Genomic DNA, 17,532 nt, shown 5'->3' with positions numbered 1-17,532 from the left:
GTCCGTGATGGCGTTGAGGGCTGTGTCTGCCCCGATACTCAGGTCTGAGCCGGGGATATTGTTGGACACAGTGGCTGGGACCATCACCATTGGAACACAAAGCTCTGCGTGTTTGGAACGAGCTGCTTGCAGCTCCAACAGCCCCAAATATGCCTGCGGTCACAGCAAGGACTTATGGGTCACTGGCCAGAATTATAGGTAATGTTAAGAAAAGGGAGGGGAAGAGAGCCATGCCCACTATGATACTGTAGGTAGGAAGATACTGTAAGTATTAATGCAGAATTTTTACTTACTGTGTGTATTCTGGCACTTTAAGATGTTTTACACTACAGTTCAAGATTTTTTTTTTTTTTATAAATTTAGTCTTTTATGGTCACCAAGGATGCATTTATTTGATAAATACAGTAAAAAACGTAATATTGTGATATATTATTACAATTTAAAATAACTGTTTTCTACTTGAATTTAATATCTTGAATTTATTTTTAAATAAAATGTATTACTGTGAAACAAAGTTGAATTTCCAGCATCATTACTCCAGTCTTCAGTGTCACTTGATCCTTCAGAAATCACTCTCTCTGCTGATTGTGTACTCAAAGTCAGCATTGGTAATAATCAAAAATGTGTCTTGGGATGTTTAAAGATAGTTAAAAAAAATAAAAAAAATGTTAGCCTATTCTTTTTAGAATAACATTTGTTTTGAAATCTTTGAAACATTATTGTTACTGTCACTTTTGATCAATTTAATGTACTCTTGTCAAATAAAATAATAAATTTCTTCATAAAAAAATCTTACTGACCCCAATTTTTGAATAGTAGTGTATGTTGTGAAGTTTTTATCTACAGTTAGATTTTACTTTAAATTATTTATTTTTAAATAAATAAACATATAATCCAAAACAATGTGATATTTTGTCTCATGTTGGGATAAAAAAAAACATAAATTTGTTGTTTTTCACCTGTAAATAACTATTTTATATAACAGATATGATAAAAATATTTTTTTAAACAAACATTATGTCATCCTAACAAAAATGAGGAGTTGGAGTTGACTCAACATATTTTTTTATTAGAAACTTCAATTTCATGGAATCGAAATCTTATTAACTGATTGATATGAAACAAAATATGTTACAAAAATGTTTTACTTTAAAGCATATTTTATTTAGATACCGTAAATATTACATTACATACCTCAAAACCTCCAATAACCAGTAAAGCGTTGATGTTGTGAATCCTCATCTGTTCTGCAATTTTATCAATGTGTTTTGCTGGGAGAGTTCTGAAAATGATATTTCAGGATACCAGAAACAAATCCTATACATGCATACCAGTGTTTTTTTATTGACAATAGGCCCTTAGAAATATAATCTTACCTTTTTGTCCCTAGCAGGGACCCGCCCTGGCCTGTCCAGCCCCCAACATCACCCCACTTGAATTCTTTTATCTGAGATAAAAAGGAGGAGCACATATGGAATGGACATTTGCTTTAATTCCTGTATTTCTTTATCTGTTACACAAAGCAACAGAAGCTTTGCGAAATGGCTGGTGACACATATAATTGGTGACTAAATAATTGTCCAAATAAGCAATAAAATGCCTCAAACATGCATTTAAATGGCAACCATGCATTATCGTCATTAGCAGCATTTTCTCTGAAAGAATAAAGTAGTATCGAACAGATCTGTAATGCTACACTAGGTTAATTATGGCACTGAGCACAGTGCAGCAGGGGATTGTGGGATGGAATAATGGGCTTACTGCAATCATGACTCTTTATCTCATTTGGGAAGGGATTGATTTACATACACACATCCATATGCAGACTTGTAGTGTTTCACAGACTGGAGATGCCACCAGATTCTTTGCAAAATTATTTGTCAAAATTGAATGGCATTTCCACCACATCTTAAATCATATATTGCATTTGACAGTTAAATATTTTACACAATTTTAGAATAAAACATCAGATTCCTTAATCTTGCTAGGGCTAATTTGGCTAACTTTTTGCATAATTTGACAAAATTAAATTATAACTTGATTGGAAATTTTGCACAACAAATGACAGTGATTATAATAATCTAAAATCTAAAAAAATAATCTATTCTGTTCTCAAGTGATATTTACCAAAAGTTTTGATTATGCTGATATTACCTTGATTTTCCAAAAACTTTTATTAGAGGTAATGTTGTTGGTTGTGATGGAGATAATGCCACAACACTGCAATATTTCATATACATTTTATATAATTCACTCTTCATTTTGGAATATCATACTTAAAAAAAAAAAATTATAATGGATATTGCTGATTTAAAATTGAAAGTCTGTGTCTGGGAGAAGAAGATAAAAAACTATTATAATCTATTAGTATCTAAATAAAAAAAGTATTTGAAAAGTGGCAAATATAAATGACGAAACATCATCAACATAAAAATGCACATAGTTAACAAAACACCAATTAAACATAATGGTCTGTTAGTTTGAGTTGCATTACCTGTCCCTTAGAGAAGCCTTCAAATCCATCACTAACAGCAAACACAGTGTGGCCTTCGGTGATCCCGACCCTGACGGCCGAACGCACGGCTGCATTCATGCCAGCTGCAGGAGCGCCAACATTCAACACAGCCACGTTAAATGAGCTCTAGAGAAGAGAAGAGTGCATTATCACACAACATAAACACATCTAAACACACAATCAATCCCATGAGTCCTCTCATTCATGAAGTCAGGCCTGTGTCTCCGAATAGGTCACATGACCTCAAAGGTTAATAGAGCAGAACGATTTGGAGTATAATCTGCTACACAACAGAAACACAGAACAAAATCCTGGATTAAGCTGCATTTGAGTGACTGTGAGTAAATTACTGCAGAAAACATCATGACTGTGTACAAAGATGATTCAGTCTTTCTTCCTACACTCACAAAGGTAAATATCAGGAAAGAATGCTATGAAACTAAATCTACATTGTTTATCCCTTTGATCTTTCATTTAAAAAAAAAATCACAATCTTACCTTTCACTGAAATAAAACAATATATTATTATTTGTTATACTTGAGAAAAATATATAGTATATTTTGTACTTGAACAAATCAATCAAATGCTCACTAAGGAAAAAATAGTAAAAGGAACTTCAGGTATCTATCAGATGAAAAAGCATTCAGTTCTTCCATTCTTTTCTACTCTATTCTATTTGTAAATTCCATGTACATACACGTCCTTCCTGTGATCCATCCCCGCAAAAGAAAAGAAATAAACATAATCAGCTGTCAGTGTCACAGAAATAGGCTGAGTCAGAGGAGATATGTTATTTACAATATTATTAATAATAATAAGATGAAAGTCAAATTTATCACTTACACGTGGAAGTTCAGCATTCATTTTGCGATGGGACAGGAGCTTGTAAGTGTTCAGGTTGTTTTCGAAACTTCTAAAATTTACAAAGAAAATGGTTCCAAAAAATCATTCAGACATTTTCTGTTGGGTTAAAGGCACAAAAACTAAGAAGAACTGTTTTACTTTTGGCATTGACATCTACTCTGTAAAATGATGATTTTTGTGGTTTACCTCCCGCGCAGTTTTACAGCTTCTTCAAATCGCTTTTCATCCATGGCCTTCTGAACCTCCTGTGTCTGCAAGATGACAAACAATATTTTTCCTGAGAAGGTCAACACTATTGTTATCCCATGCCTTCTGCAAATTTCTTTTGAATGTACAATAGATCTGTCCAGTTTATTTTGCAAATCGCTCCAAATTTGCTTGATGGGGTTGAGGTCCAGGCATTGAGGGGGCCAGTCCATCATTTTCAATGTTGCAGGTAGTTCCAGCAATAGTTTGTTTTATGGGTAAGTGTTCTAAATAAATTTGGCCACCACTATATATTTTTGTCATCATTTTATAAATACACACATACACACTTGATATAAACGTGTTGACCAGTTTTGGGATGGATAAACATGTACATGACACATATACCCAAACATGTATAGGACATACATAAACATAAATATTTGCACGGGCTAGATTTATGAAATTGTTCCAATTGCTAATATGTGTTATATGTTTTACTTCATAGAGACAATTCTCTGAAATAACTTTTTTTTTTTCTAACTTCTCTTACTGATTCAGATGTGTAAAGATGACAGGAAACAAGAACTCATGTGAACTAACCACTAGGCCAGGCTCCAAGACTAATGAGCTTCACTATAAACATTAAAACCCAAAAGACTGCCATTAGCTGAGTTCCTTTCTCACCATCTGAACGCACTCCATCAGAGGGAGCCTGACAGCCTGGTTCCCACACAGAGACACCACACATGCTGGAGTACCAGGAGACGCTTCTAACAGGGCCAGCACGGCTTCTACACCCATACGACTCGCCTACGGAGGAAAAGGGAAGAGACTGAGTACACCATGTCTAAGGTTTTTTTTTTCAATTCAATCAATTAAAGTTGTGATTTATTCAGCCAGGACCATACCAAAATCCGGTCAAAGGCAGAGGGTGTTCCTCCTCTTTGGACGTGACCCAGAATGGTGACCCGCGTGTCAAACCCCAAACAGCGCACCACCAGCTGCAGTAGTCAACACACAATCTTCACTTCAAATCAAATACAGATGTTTCTCAAACAGATCCAGCAAGATCGTGAAATTAAAAGATGAATGGCAGATATACACTACTGTAGAAAAGTTTGGGGTCGGGACGATTATGTAATTTCTTTTAAGTCACTTATGCTGAATTTATTTAATTAAAAATACAGTAAAAACAGTTATATTGTGAAATATTTTTCTTTTCTGTAACAATATAAATGTCTTTACTATCATTTTTGTTCAATTTAAAGCATCCTAGCTAAATAAAAGTATTGATTTATGAAAAACAAATGAGAATAAAAAGAAAAAAGGTAGTGTAGATGGATTTATTATTAATTTTGGACTGAACATAGAAGCCCAACCCCAAATTAAAAACACGCATGCATAAAAAAGCTATATTTCTAAGGGGGATATTAAAGGCAAGCTCAGCAAACATAACCACAGACCTAACTGCTGTAAGAGAAACTTAAAAAAAAAATAATAATAATAATAATAACATGCTGCTCACAACTGCTACAACCAGTCCAGTAAATGAAGGGAAAGTACAATATGGAAACTCACACATTTACACAAAAATACAATCTCTACAAAAACTCAAATCTAAAACTCGTTTTCATTTGTTAAGTGTAAGAGAAATGTGCTGTATGGACTGTAGCTGTGTATTACTCACGTCCTTTATAAGTTCTGTGGTTATGGGCTTGTTGTTTTGGTCTATTGCACCTTCAGCGACTATGATGATATTAAGCCGTTTCTTATCAGCACGATTCTACAAGGGAAAAAAAGCATGCAGACACACATCCATACACACATACACACTGGTGAAAACAGGGAGAAGATACTCACATCCTTCACTGCATAAGAGCTGATGGGGTTTCTGTGTCTGCCTGTGGCTCCCTCAGCCACTATGATTATATTAAGACGAGAACCTCGCAAACGGCTCTGCTGGACAAACACTGGAGGACCGAAACGAGGTGTGTGTGTGCACTGGTATGTATGCAGGAGTGTGTTGTGTGATTGTGTTCATATACATGTGCATGGCAGCTTGGGAGACTGATGCTAGCCAAACCACAAGCTATTTTTAATTTTGAGTAGTATTGTCAAGCTATTCTTTAAAAAAAAAAGTTTACTACATTACAAGCTAGTTAACTGCAATGAAGCTGTAAGCTATTAAACTTTCTAAATACCAGATTACATAATTCAGTTGAAAAGAGAAGCATTTTTCTGCCACAAGAACAATAAAGAAATCAATTAGTGACAGCATCAAACTTAAGTTATAAATTAAACTAAAAATCCAATCAAATCTTAACAACATTTGTTTATTTGTTATTAAATTCATTAAGATAATAAAATGTTATCTAACATTTATCTAACGTTTATTAAATATAATTTAATAAAATGTTTGTTTTGCTACTAAAAGAGACTGTAAATCAGTGCACAAAGAGTTTGTGTGTGTAGATATAAAATTCCCTCTCATATAATTCTCTCATATAGTTTTCTTTTTCTCTACATTTCAGCTTTAACTTGTGTGTGAATCTAGCTTACACTTCAAATCCCACAAATATTGCTGCCACTGATGACAAATTGTATGTGTAGCTCCTCATTTGTAAGTTGCTTTGAATAAAACCAATATATGCTAATTACTTCCTCAGCTTCTTCTGTTGCAAGGCTCCGTGCACAATATAAAGCAAATAGTTAAAACACTGATGTGATGTTAGTTCATGCTACACTGCAACTGTAAATAGCTGTTTACTGATTTTAAAAACAACTAGAGTAATGTCACTTATCTGAATAATGTAATTAGGTTATGACCTCTATATTTGAATTTATTTACTTAAAAATACTGTAAAAACCAATATATTGTGAAATATTTTTATAATGTAATTAGGTTATAACCTCTATATCTGAGTTTGTTTGAGAACAGCTGTAGGCTTTTGTGTGCATGTTTATGTGTGTGAGTGTGTGTGTGTTACCTCTGATAGTTTATGACACATCTGTTCCTCCCAGCCATCTTTGGGAGGCATTTCTGGAATCAGCACCCAGTCAGCTCCACATGCAAGAGCACTGACTAATGCTAGATACCTACACACACATACACACATGGTTTAATGCTGATTTTTAAGTATATGCATGTTTCTCTTTGAGTGTTTCTAGTCAAGGGTCTTACCCACAGTGTCTTCCCATGACCTCCAGCACAAAGGTCCTTTGATGGCTAAAAACACACAATAATGAATAAAAAAAAAAATCAACTTATCTTTAATGACAAACTTTGTATTTGATATTCAAAATGCATTTACACTACTAGTCAAAATGTTAGAATAATCATGATTGAAAATGTATCTAATGCCCACCAAAATATGCTGATTTTAATATCTAATAACTAGAATTTTCTGTATATTGTCATTTTTGGTATATACAGTACCTTTGTGCCGTGGTCATTATAGCGTCCACCACTTCTATGATCCTGTGCAGTGCTGAGTCAGTGCCAATGGTCATATCTGTCCCGCAGAAATCATTGTCAATAGAGCCCACCATCCCAACGATATGCAACGCAGAATGAGTTTGGGAAGCCTCTTCACTGATTTGACCTGGGAGAAATACGACAAAATATTATGCTATTCATTACAGTTACAGATTACAACTTCTCATCCCATGTATAAGCCCCTCCCACTCTAATACATGATTGGACAAGTTCATCCAAGAGTCCACTCCACTCCTCCCTGAAGAGATTAGCCCCGGTCAAACTGCCATCTCCACCAATCACACACAAGTTAGTGATGCCACGCTGCACCAAGTTCAGAGCAGCACGCAAACGGCCCTCATGGGTACGAAAATCCTTACAGCGGGCGCTGCCTATCACAGTGCCACCCTGCACACACACAGTAGAAAGAAAATACAGTTTATATGTAATAAATAATAGTTTTCATTTTGGTCAAAATATGAAAGTAGAAATAAAATATATAAATATCTTTTTTTGTAATTTGATGCTTTAACATACACACATTTGACATAATTATTGAGTGCGCTAATAATGTAATGCTTATTGCGTGATTACATAAACAAGTGAACTGAACCAGGTCATTGAAACAAACTGACTGAAAGAATCAGTTTGCGGGGGAAAAAAACGTATTTGCCTGTTTACTGAGAATTTGATGACAGGTAATAATGTAGTAAATAGTTTTTAGATCCTTGCACAGACTGATCGTTTCGCTTCATAAGACCTCAATATATTGTCAGGAGCCATGGGTATTCGTTTTGTGTGTTCTTTGATGTGCTTTCTCAAAAACAGGTAGCTGCTGAATTGCATTTTATTAATCACCAAGGACCACAGTTTCAGCTAAAAATCTTCTGTACTGTTCTACTGAAATAAAAAAGTCACCTACATCTTGGATAGCCTGAGGGTGAGAAAATTAACAGCAAATTTACATTTTGGGGTGAATTAGCTCTTTAAGTAATAATTGTACCACAACATCCTAAAACCAGTAGGTGGCGACAATTGACTGTTAAAAAATTGTCATTGAATCATTCATGCAAACGATTTGTTCAAAAACAGATTCATTCACTAACAAATGCAGCCTTTATGAGTGAGTCTTTGAATTATTCATTCAGCAGATTTTTTTATTATTGATTATGTTAAATCAATTAATATTTTAATTAGTCTGAAGCAATTCACTTTTTGTCAGAACCTCTAGTTAAATGTTTTGATTTATCTAATGTTTTTCCTTCAGAACTATAGGAGAATCGTGACTTCTACTGAGAATTATGCAGCTCTCTGCAACAACCCCTGCAATATGTTTTCTCTATGTTTGCTCATTTTTGTGTGATATTTAAGCTTAAGAGACTTTAATATAGCAAACTGCTTACCACTTGTAACATACTGGAAACACTTTCCCATGATGCCTCTTTGATGTTGTCACCTCCATCCACCATGCCCTGGTAGCCCTGAGAGCGAACCATTGATTATAACATCATTATAAACAACTGAATTCAGTTTTACCAAGGCAACCACAGAATGGAAACCTTTCATCTGTCACAGGCTTTCATGCATGACCCTTGAGATCCACAAAAACAATGCTGCTTGTCAGATTTCAATGTTCTGAATAAATTTCAGAAAATTAAATTAAAATGGTTATTTTTTCTTTATTATATAGTGCTTTTAAGGTGTAATTGGATGCTGTGGAAGATTCTTGTAAATAAAATGCATTATTTTATTATTATGGGTTTCTAAAGATGTAGACCTGAGAATTAAAAATATGAAAAATCACCTCATGGATGAAAAAAACTTTTGCTCCCACGTAGATTCCCATTCTGACCACTGCCCTCACAGCAGCATTCATACCTTCATGACAAAATACAGAAAGGGAGAGAAAGACTGGTGATTCTTAAATTTTAAGGCATCAAACAGTGTAAATATCATCTATAAGCACATACATTTGAGAAGTTAAAATATGAAAGTGGGCTCTGATCAGTATGTTCGTTATTGCCATGACCTGACTGTCACGGCAGGGATCCAATGAGGCACGGAGATAGAACCAATTGCAGGTAAGTCATTTATTAAAGGGTAAACCAAAGGGGTAAACAGTCCAGGCAGGGTCAAAACCAGAATATCGAACATAAACAAGACACGAAGACAAGGCAAAGCAAGGCAAGAAGCGACGGACATGAATAACTATCGGACATTAAACAACGACTCCGTCCCACATACTAAGACAGACCGGGTTATATACACAAAAGGATAATGGGGAAACAGGAGACAGGTGGGGAACAATCAATTAACTAAACAAGGAGGAAGGTGACCAAATAAGGAGACAGGAAGTGATAATATGATAAACACCGTGGGAACTGAGGACACCTAGTGGAACCCCAGGGAACACAACCCAGACACTGTGACAGTACCCCCCTTCTACGGAGCGGCTCCCAGACGCTCCAAGACAGACACAAAACAGAGACCAGGAGGGAGGTGGACAGGTGGAGGCTCAGGGGGAGGGACGGAGGGCCAGAAAAGAAAAACATGGGGAACAGGCACCAGAATGTAAACACAACACAGAAAGACCAGGAGGGAGGAGGACAGGAGGAGGCTCAGGGGGAGGGACGGAGGGCCAGACTGACAGAAAGGAACAGGGACAGACATTAACACAAAAACCAAAGGAAAAAACAACATGAAGCCCCCCAGGGCGGAGCAGAAGACCACCACACCCTTGTGGTCAAGGCCAGAGCCCTCCAGGGCGGAGCGGAAGACCACCACAACCGTGTAGTCAGGGCAAGCGCCCCCCAGGGCGGAGCGGAAGACCACCATGTCCGTGTGGTCAGAGCGGAAGCCCCCCAGGGCGGAGCAGAAGACCACCATGTCCGTGTGGTCAGAGCGGAAGCCCCCCAGGGCGGAGCAGAAGACCACCACATCCCTGTGGTCGATGCACAAAGCCCCCAGGGCGGATCAGAAGCCCACCACTTCCGTGCGGCCGGATCAACGGGAGGACGAGATTCTGGTAATTCCATGGTGTCTCTACTGGACTCCAGAAGATCGGTGCTGGCCTGACACTGCTCATGAAGATCATTGGTGACTTGCATTTGCTCATGAAGATCAATGGTGACTTGACTCAGTCCTTGGAGATCACCGGTGACTTGACTCAGTCCTTGAAGATCACCGGTGACTTGACTCGGCTCTGAAAGGTCAAAGGTGACTTGACTTGACTCTGAAAGGTCAACGGTGACTAGCCCTAACTCTGGAGCATCAGCGGTGACTAGCCCTGACTCTGGAGGGTTAACAGTGACTAGCCTTGACTCTGGAGGGTCATCTGGAACCCGACTCGACTCTGGAGGGTCATCAATGACTAGCCCTGACTCTGGAAGGTCATCGGTGACTAGCCCTGACTCTGGAAGGTCATCGGTGACTAGCCCTGACTCTGGAGGGTCATCGGTGACTAGCCCTGACTCTGGAGGGTCATCGGTGACTAGCCCTGACTCTGGAGGGTCATCGGTGACTAGCCCTGACTCTGGAGGGTCATCGGTGACTAGCCCTGACTCTGGAGGGTCATCGGTGACTAGCCCTGACTCTGGAGGGTCATCGGTGACTAGCCCTGACTCTGGAGGGTCATCGGTGACTAGCCCTGACTCTGGAGGGTCATCGGTGACTAGCCCTGACTCTGGAGGGTCATCGGTGACTAGCCCTGACTCTGGAGGGTCATCGGTGACTAGCCCTGACTCTGGAGGGTCATCGGTGACTAGCCCTGACTCTGGAGGGTCATCGGTGACTAGCCCTGACTCTGGCGGGTCATCGGTGACTAGCCCTGACTCTGGCGGGTCATCGGTGACTAGCCCTGACTCTGGCGGGTCATCGGTGATAAGCCCTAACTCTGGCGGGTTCCCTGGCACCTGACTCGACTCCGGAGGGTCCACGGGCACCTGACTCGACTCCGGAGGGTCCACGGGCACGTGACTCGACTCCGGAGGGTCCACGGGCACCTGACTCGACTCCGGAGGGTCCACGGGCACCTGACTCGACTCCGGAGGGTCCACGGGCACCTGACTCGACTCCGGAGGGTCCACGGGCACCTGACTCGACTCCGGAGGGTCCACGGGCACCTGACTCGACTCCGGAGGGTCCACGGGCACCTGACTCGACTCCGGAGGGTCAGCTGAGACTCTCATCCTGTGCAGCGGCGCTGGGCAAGCAGCCATCTTGGGCCATGACTCTGGACAGGCGGCCATCTTGTTCTGTGGTGCTGGTCTGGCGGCCATCTGGGGTTGTGGTGCTGGACTGGCGGCCATCTTGTACTGTGGCGCTGGACCGGTGGCCAATTTGGGCATTGGCGCTGGGTTAGCGGCCATCTTGTGCTGTGGCGCTAGGCTGACGGCCATCTTGGGCTGTGGCACTGAACCGTTGGCCAAAGTGGGCATTGGCGCTGGGCTGGCGGCCATCTTGTACTGTGGCGCTGGACTGGTGGCCAATTTGGGCATTGGCGCTGGGTTGGCGGCCATCTTGGGCTGTGGCGCTGGAACGGTGGCCAATTTGGGCATTGGCGCTGGGTTAGCGGCCATCTTGTGCTGTGGCGCTTGGCTGGTAGCCATCCTGGGCAGTGATGCTGGACTGGCGGCCATCTTGGATGGTGGCGCTTGGCTGGTAGCCATCCTGGGCAGTGGTGCTGGACTGGCGGCCATCTTGGGTTGTGGCGCTGGAACGGTGGCCAATTTGGGCATTGGCGCTGGGTTAGCGGCCATCTTGTGCTGTGGCGCTTGGCTGGTAGCCATCCTGGGCAGTGGTGCTGGACTGGCGGTCATCTTGGGTTGTGGCGCTTGGCTGGTTGCAATCCTGGGCAGTGGTGCTGGGCTGACGACCACCCCGCCGGAAGAGACAGAAGTGCCTGGGGCATCCCACCGAAGCCGATGCTGCAGGTAGCGCACGAATTCCCAGAATTCCAGTGTCTCTAACTGCGCCATCTCCTTCTGAGACACTGGATCATCCAGCCCGCCATTGAAATAGTCCTTGAGGGCCGCATCATTGTAGCCCATGCCCTCGGCCAGGGACCAGAACACCTGAGCCAGGGCACCCACTTCATTTCCCTCTTGGCGGAGGGCGATCAACAGAAGATACTTGGCTCGCCGCTCCGCCATCTTGGCTGGGGAACGGAAAGACGACATACCGCTGGTTCCTAGAATGACGGAGTCGTTCTGTCACGGCAGGGATCCAATGAGGCACGGAGATAGAACCAATTGCAGGTAAGTCATTTATTAAAGGGTAAACCAAAGGGGTAAACAGTCCAGGCAGGGTCAAAACCAGAATATCGAACATAAACAAGACACGAAGACAAGGCAAAGCAAGGCAAGAAGCGACGGACATGAATAACTATCGGACATTAAACAACGACTCCGTCCCACATACTAAGACAGACCGGGTTATATACACAAAAGGATAATGGGGAAACAGGAGACAGGTGGGGAACAATCAATTAACTAAACAAGGAGGAAGGTGACCAAATAAGGAGACAGGAAGTGATAATATGATAAACACCGTGGGAACTGAGGACACCTAGTGGAACCCCAGGGAACACAACCCAGACACTGTGACACTGACAAGCTGAATCAAGCATCTGTTGCCCTGAGGTTATGTCCAGCATCATGAGGCGTCATGCCCATTCAAAGTGATTTTTCTCAGATTTCTGAGGCAAGTGGATTTTAAATGCAGCTTCCAAATGACAAAAAATAGCCAAATAATATTTCTATTATATTTGATAGAATCACACCGGCGTGATTAGAACATTCAGTGTGGCAGAGCATCAGCTGCTAAATTCAAATCTGCGGTCGCTGGATGACGCGTTTGTACAGCACTTCATTATAACCAATCACACGATTCTTTACACCTTAACGTGGTGGAGGGGTTTGAGTACCCGAATGACCCTAGGAGCTATGTTGTCCGGGGCTATATGCCCCTGGTAGGGTCTCCCAAGGCAAACAGGTCCTAGGCGACGGGTCAGACTAAGAGCGGTTCAGAACCCCCTTATGAGAAGACTAAATCTAAGGACCGTGACGTCGCCCGGTATGGCGCAGCCGGGGCCCCACCCTGGAGCCAGGCCCGGGGTTGGGGCTCGTATGCGAGCGCCTGGTGGCCGGGCCTCTCCCCACGGGGTCCGGCCGGGCTCAGCCCGAAGGAGCGACGTGGGGCCGCCTTCCCGTGGGTGACGTGGAACGTCACCTCACTGGTGGGGAAGGAGCCCGAGATTGTGCGTGAGGTTGAGAGGTTCCGACTAGCGATAGTCGGGCTCACCTCTACGCACAGCTTGGGCTCTGGAACCACACTCCTCGAGAGAGGATGGACTCTTCACCACTCTGGAGTTGCCCATGGTGAGAGGCGGCGGGCTGGTGTGGGTTTGCTTATAGCCCCCCAGCTCAGCTGCCATGTGTTGGAGTTTACCCCGGTGAATGAGAGGGTCGCTTCCCTGCGCCTTCGGGTCGGGGATAGGTCTCTCACTGTCGTTTGTGCCTACGGGCCGAACGGCAGTGCAGAGTACCCGGCCTTCTTGGAGTCTCTGGGAGGGGTGCTGGAAAGTGCTCCGACTGGGGACTCCGTCGTTTTACTGGGGGACTTCAACGCCCACGTGGGCAACGACAGTGACACCTGGAGGGGCGTGATTGGGAGGAACGGCCCCCCTGATCTGAACCCGAGCGGTGTTCAGTTATTGGACTTCTGTGCTAGTTACAGCTTGTCCATAACGAACACCATGTTCAAGCATAAGGGTGTCCATCAGTACACGTGGCACCAGGACACCCTAGGCCGTAGGTCGATGATCGACTTTGTGGTCGTTTCATCCGACCTCCGGCCGTATGTCTTGGACACTCGGGTGAAGAGAGGGGCGGAGCTGTCAACCGATCACCACCTGGTGGTGAGTTGGATCCGATGGCGGGGGAGGAAGCTGGACAGACTCGGCAGACCCAAACGTACTGTGAGGGTCTGCTGGGAACGTTTGGCCGAGTCTCCTGTCAGAGAGATCTTCAACTCCCACCTCCGGCAGAGCTTCAACCGGATCCCGAGGGAGGCTGGAGATATTGAGTCCGAGTGGACCATGTTCTCCACCTCCATTGTCGAAGCGGCCGCTCGGAGCTGTGGCCGTAAGGTTTCCGGTGCCTGTCGAGGTGGCAATCCCCGAACCCGGTGGTGGACACCGGAAGTAAGGGATGCCGTCAAGCTGAAGAAGGAGTCCTATCGGGCCTGGTTTGCTTGTGGGACTCCTGAGGCAGCTGACAGGTACCGGCAGGCCAAGCGGACTACAGCCCGGGTGGTTGTGGAGGCAAAAACTCGGGCCTGGGAGGAGTTCGGTGAGGCCATGGAGAAGGACTATCGGTCAGCCTCGAAGAGATTCTGGCAAACCGTTCGGCGCCTCAGGAGAGGGAAGCAGTGCCCTACCAACGCTGTTTACAGTAAAGGTGGGGAGCTGTTGACCTCAACTGGGGATGTCGTTGGACGGTGGAAGGAATACTTCGAGGATCTCCTCAATCCCGCTGTCACGTCTTCCATTGAGGAAGCAGAGGCTGAGGGCTCAGATGTGGACTCGTCCATCACCCAAGCTGAAGTCACCGAGGTAGTCAAGAAACTCCTCGGTGGCAAGGCACCGGGGGTGGATGAGATCCGCCCTGAGTACCTCAAGTCTCTGGATGTTGTGGGGCTGTCTTGGCTGACACGCCTCTGCAGCATCGCGTGGCAGTCGGGGACGGTGCCTCTGGGATGGCAGACCGGGGTGGTGGTCCCTCTTTTTAAGAAGGGGGACCGGAGGGTGTGTTCCAACTACAGGGGGATCACACTTCTCAGCCTCCCTGGGAAAGTCTATGCCAGGGTACTGGAGAGGAGAATCCGGCCGATAGTAGAACCTCGGATTCAGGAGGAACAGTGTGGTTTTCGTCCAGGCCGTGGAACACTGGACCAGCTCTATACCCTCTACAGGGTGCTGGAGGGTTCATGGGAGTTTGCCCAACCAGTCCACATGTGCTTTGTGGATTTGGAGAAGGCATTCGACTGTGTCCCTCGCGGCGGCCTGTGGAGGGTGCTCCGGGAGTATGGGGTCCGGGGCCCTTTGCTAAGGGCTATCCGGTCCCTGTACGACCGGAGCAGGAGCTTGGTTCGTATTGCCAGCAGTAAGTCAGACTTGTTCCCGGTGCGTGTTGGACTCCGGCAGGGCTGCCCTTTGTCGCCGGTTCTGTTCATGATTTTTATGGACAGAATTTCTAGGCGCAGCCAGGGGCCAGAGGGGGTCAGGTTTGGTGACAACACGATTTCGTCTCTGCTCTTTGCGGATGATGTTGTCGTGTTGGCCTCATCAAGCCAGGACCTTCAGCATGCACTGGGACGGTTTGCAGCCGAGTGTGAAGCGGCTGGGATGAGAATCAGCACCTCCAAATCCGAGGCCATGGTCCTCAGTCGGAAAAGGGTGGCTTGCCCACTTCAAGTTGGTGGAGAGTTCCTGCCTCAAGTGGAGGAGTTTAAGTATCTTGGGGTCTTGTTCACGAGTGAGGGAAGGATGGAACGGGAGATTGACAGACGGATCGGTGCAGCTTCTGCAGTAATGCGGTCGATGTACCGGTCTGTCGTGGTGAAGAAAGAGCTGAGCCGCAAGGCGAAGCTCTCAAATTACCGGTCAATCTACGTTCCTACTCTCACCTATGGTCATGAGCTTTGGGTCATGACCGAAAGGACAAGATCCCGGATACAGGCGGCCGAAATGAGCTTTCTCCGCAGGGTGGCTGGGCGATCCCTTAGAGATAGGGTGAGAAGCTCAGTCACCCGGGAGGAGCTCAGAGTAGAGCCGCTGCTCCTCCACATCGAGAGGGGTCAGCTGAGGTGGCTCGGGCATCTGTTCCGGATGCCTCCGGGACGCCTTCCCGGGAAGGTGTTCCGGGCGCGTCCCACGGGGACGAGACCCCGGGGAAGACCTAGGACACGCTGGAGAGACTATGTCTCCCGGCTGGCCTGGGAACGCCTCGGTGTCCCCCCAGAAGAGCTGGAGGAAGTGTCTAGGGAGAGGGAAGTCTGGGGTTCTCTGCTTAGACTGCTGCCCCCGCGACCCGGCCCCGGATAAGCGGAAGAAGATGGATGGATGGATGGACAATGTAATTATTTTTTTCCCACAATATTTATTTTAGGGATTCCTAAAAATATAATTATTTTTATACATTTAAGATTTTACATTTCCATCACATTTGTATAAACCTGAAACGTCTTTGCACAAACTTTTTAATATATATATATATATATTTTATTAATCTGTTAATGTTATTAACCGTGTAAACATGAATTGAAATATATATATATATATATATATATATATATATATATATATATATATATATATTTTTTTTTTTTTTTTATTACTCATCAGCCAATTTGGCTACTAAATTTTTAAGTCACCGTCCATTCATAACTTCTACTAGCCAAAAAAATTTATAAATAAAATGGGTGCTGCTGCCTGGAAACCGTTGCTAGGAAACATAGTGCCATGATCCAAGCCGGGACCAAAAAAAAAAGGTAAAAAGATGGAAACTCTTTAAAGTAGCCCAATTCGTCAACACTGACACGAGCGCACGGGCATTCAAGAGTAAACAAACAGCTTAGTAAAATACACTTACTATTTTGACTGACATGTGGGAAGGAAGTCAGACATTGTATTACAACGCAATGCGTCTCTTCACGTTCTCTCTTAAATTCAAAAGAATAACTGACCGACAGGAGATGCGCTTTTAAAAAGAGCATTCAGTCAACAACGGAAACTATTATCCCGCGGCTTTTAACCCGCGCATACTCACGCTTGGGATGCAGTCGGTTTTTCCACGTGATCACGGCATCACGGGAGTCTCGCTCTACTTGCCTGTCATCACGTAGACACGCGAACGCATTCCCCACCTTGATCCAAAATGATGATTCATCGTGACAAAGATGCACAGAAAACCAAGTGAGGGACACAAGACGCAACAGATAGTTCGATATGGAGGAATTTAAATATTTTACATTCACTCATTTTCATTCAATTAGCCTACTTCACCAAATGGCTAGACTAAAATAAATATTTGACATGCCGTAAACGCACCGTCAGGTAATTGCATAAATATTTAATACCAGTTGCGTTGAAAGCCGCTCGAGCGCACCCAGTATACACGTTGTCATGACGCAGAGTGCGAGACAGAGACGCAACTTTAATTGTTTTAATTACATTATCTATAACTTGTGGTTCATCTCTAAAATATCAAAACGTGTTCCTAATAATCCGTTTTCTTTCGGAATCGCTATACAAGTGGTGATGAAGTCATTTGAGCGTCAGTTAAACCCCGGAACTGCTTCGCCTTTCTCTTACATCTGTTGCACCGGCTCCGTTTAGATGTGTCCTGATTAAAGCTGTAAACAAGTCAATCTGTCCCTGCGAGCACGAGTAAACAAGCGCCCTTGACATCCTAATCGGTTTGTTAAAAT

General features: G+C 43.9%; 1 protein-coding gene across 9 annotated transcripts in view; it reads right to left on the bottom strand.

Annotated features, from left to right (window-relative positions):
• pfkpb (phosphofructokinase, platelet b) overlaps window positions 1–17,532 on the bottom strand; it is a 29,095-nt gene that overhangs the window by 11,214 nt on the left and 349 nt on the right. For 2 of the 9 annotated variants that reach the window (XM_059501256.1, XM_059501260.1), the window contains exons 2-16: window positions 8,849–8,922; window positions 8,448–8,525; window positions 7,263–7,452; window positions 7,006–7,171; window positions 6,751–6,795; window positions 6,557–6,665; window positions 5,430–5,525; window positions 4,478–4,570; window positions 4,254–4,379; window positions 3,567–3,631; window positions 3,360–3,429; window positions 2,495–2,641; window positions 1,377–1,447; window positions 1,195–1,282; window positions 1–153 (exon numbers count right to left, since the gene is read on the bottom strand). In XM_059501256.1, the coding sequence (XP_059357239.1) occupies window positions 1–153; window positions 1,195–1,282; window positions 1,377–1,447; window positions 2,495–2,641; window positions 3,360–3,429; window positions 3,567–3,631; window positions 4,254–4,379; window positions 4,478–4,570; window positions 5,430–5,525; window positions 6,557–6,665; window positions 6,751–6,795; window positions 7,006–7,171; window positions 7,263–7,452; window positions 8,448–8,525; window positions 8,849–8,922 (1,571 nt within the window). Of the gene's footprint in view, window positions 154–1,194; window positions 1,283–1,376; window positions 1,448–2,494; window positions 2,642–3,359; window positions 3,430–3,566; window positions 3,632–4,253; window positions 4,380–4,477; window positions 4,571–5,256; window positions 5,353–5,429; window positions 5,526–6,556; window positions 6,666–6,750; window positions 6,796–7,005; window positions 7,172–7,262; window positions 7,453–8,447; window positions 8,526–8,848; window positions 8,923–17,532 lie in introns of all 9 variants that reach the window. The other 7 variants (XM_059501255.1, XM_059501258.1, XM_059501257.1 and 4 more) reach the window with 4 other exon arrangements.

Source organism: Carassius carassius, chromosome 20, assembly GCF_963082965.1.
Source record: "Carassius carassius chromosome 20, fCarCar2.1, whole genome shotgun sequence".
NCBI lineage: Eukaryota > Metazoa > Chordata > Actinopteri > Cypriniformes > Cyprinidae > Carassius > Carassius carassius.
The sequence above is the reverse complement of the archived record's forward strand: the minus strand, read 5'-3'. Positions and strand labels throughout refer to the sequence as shown.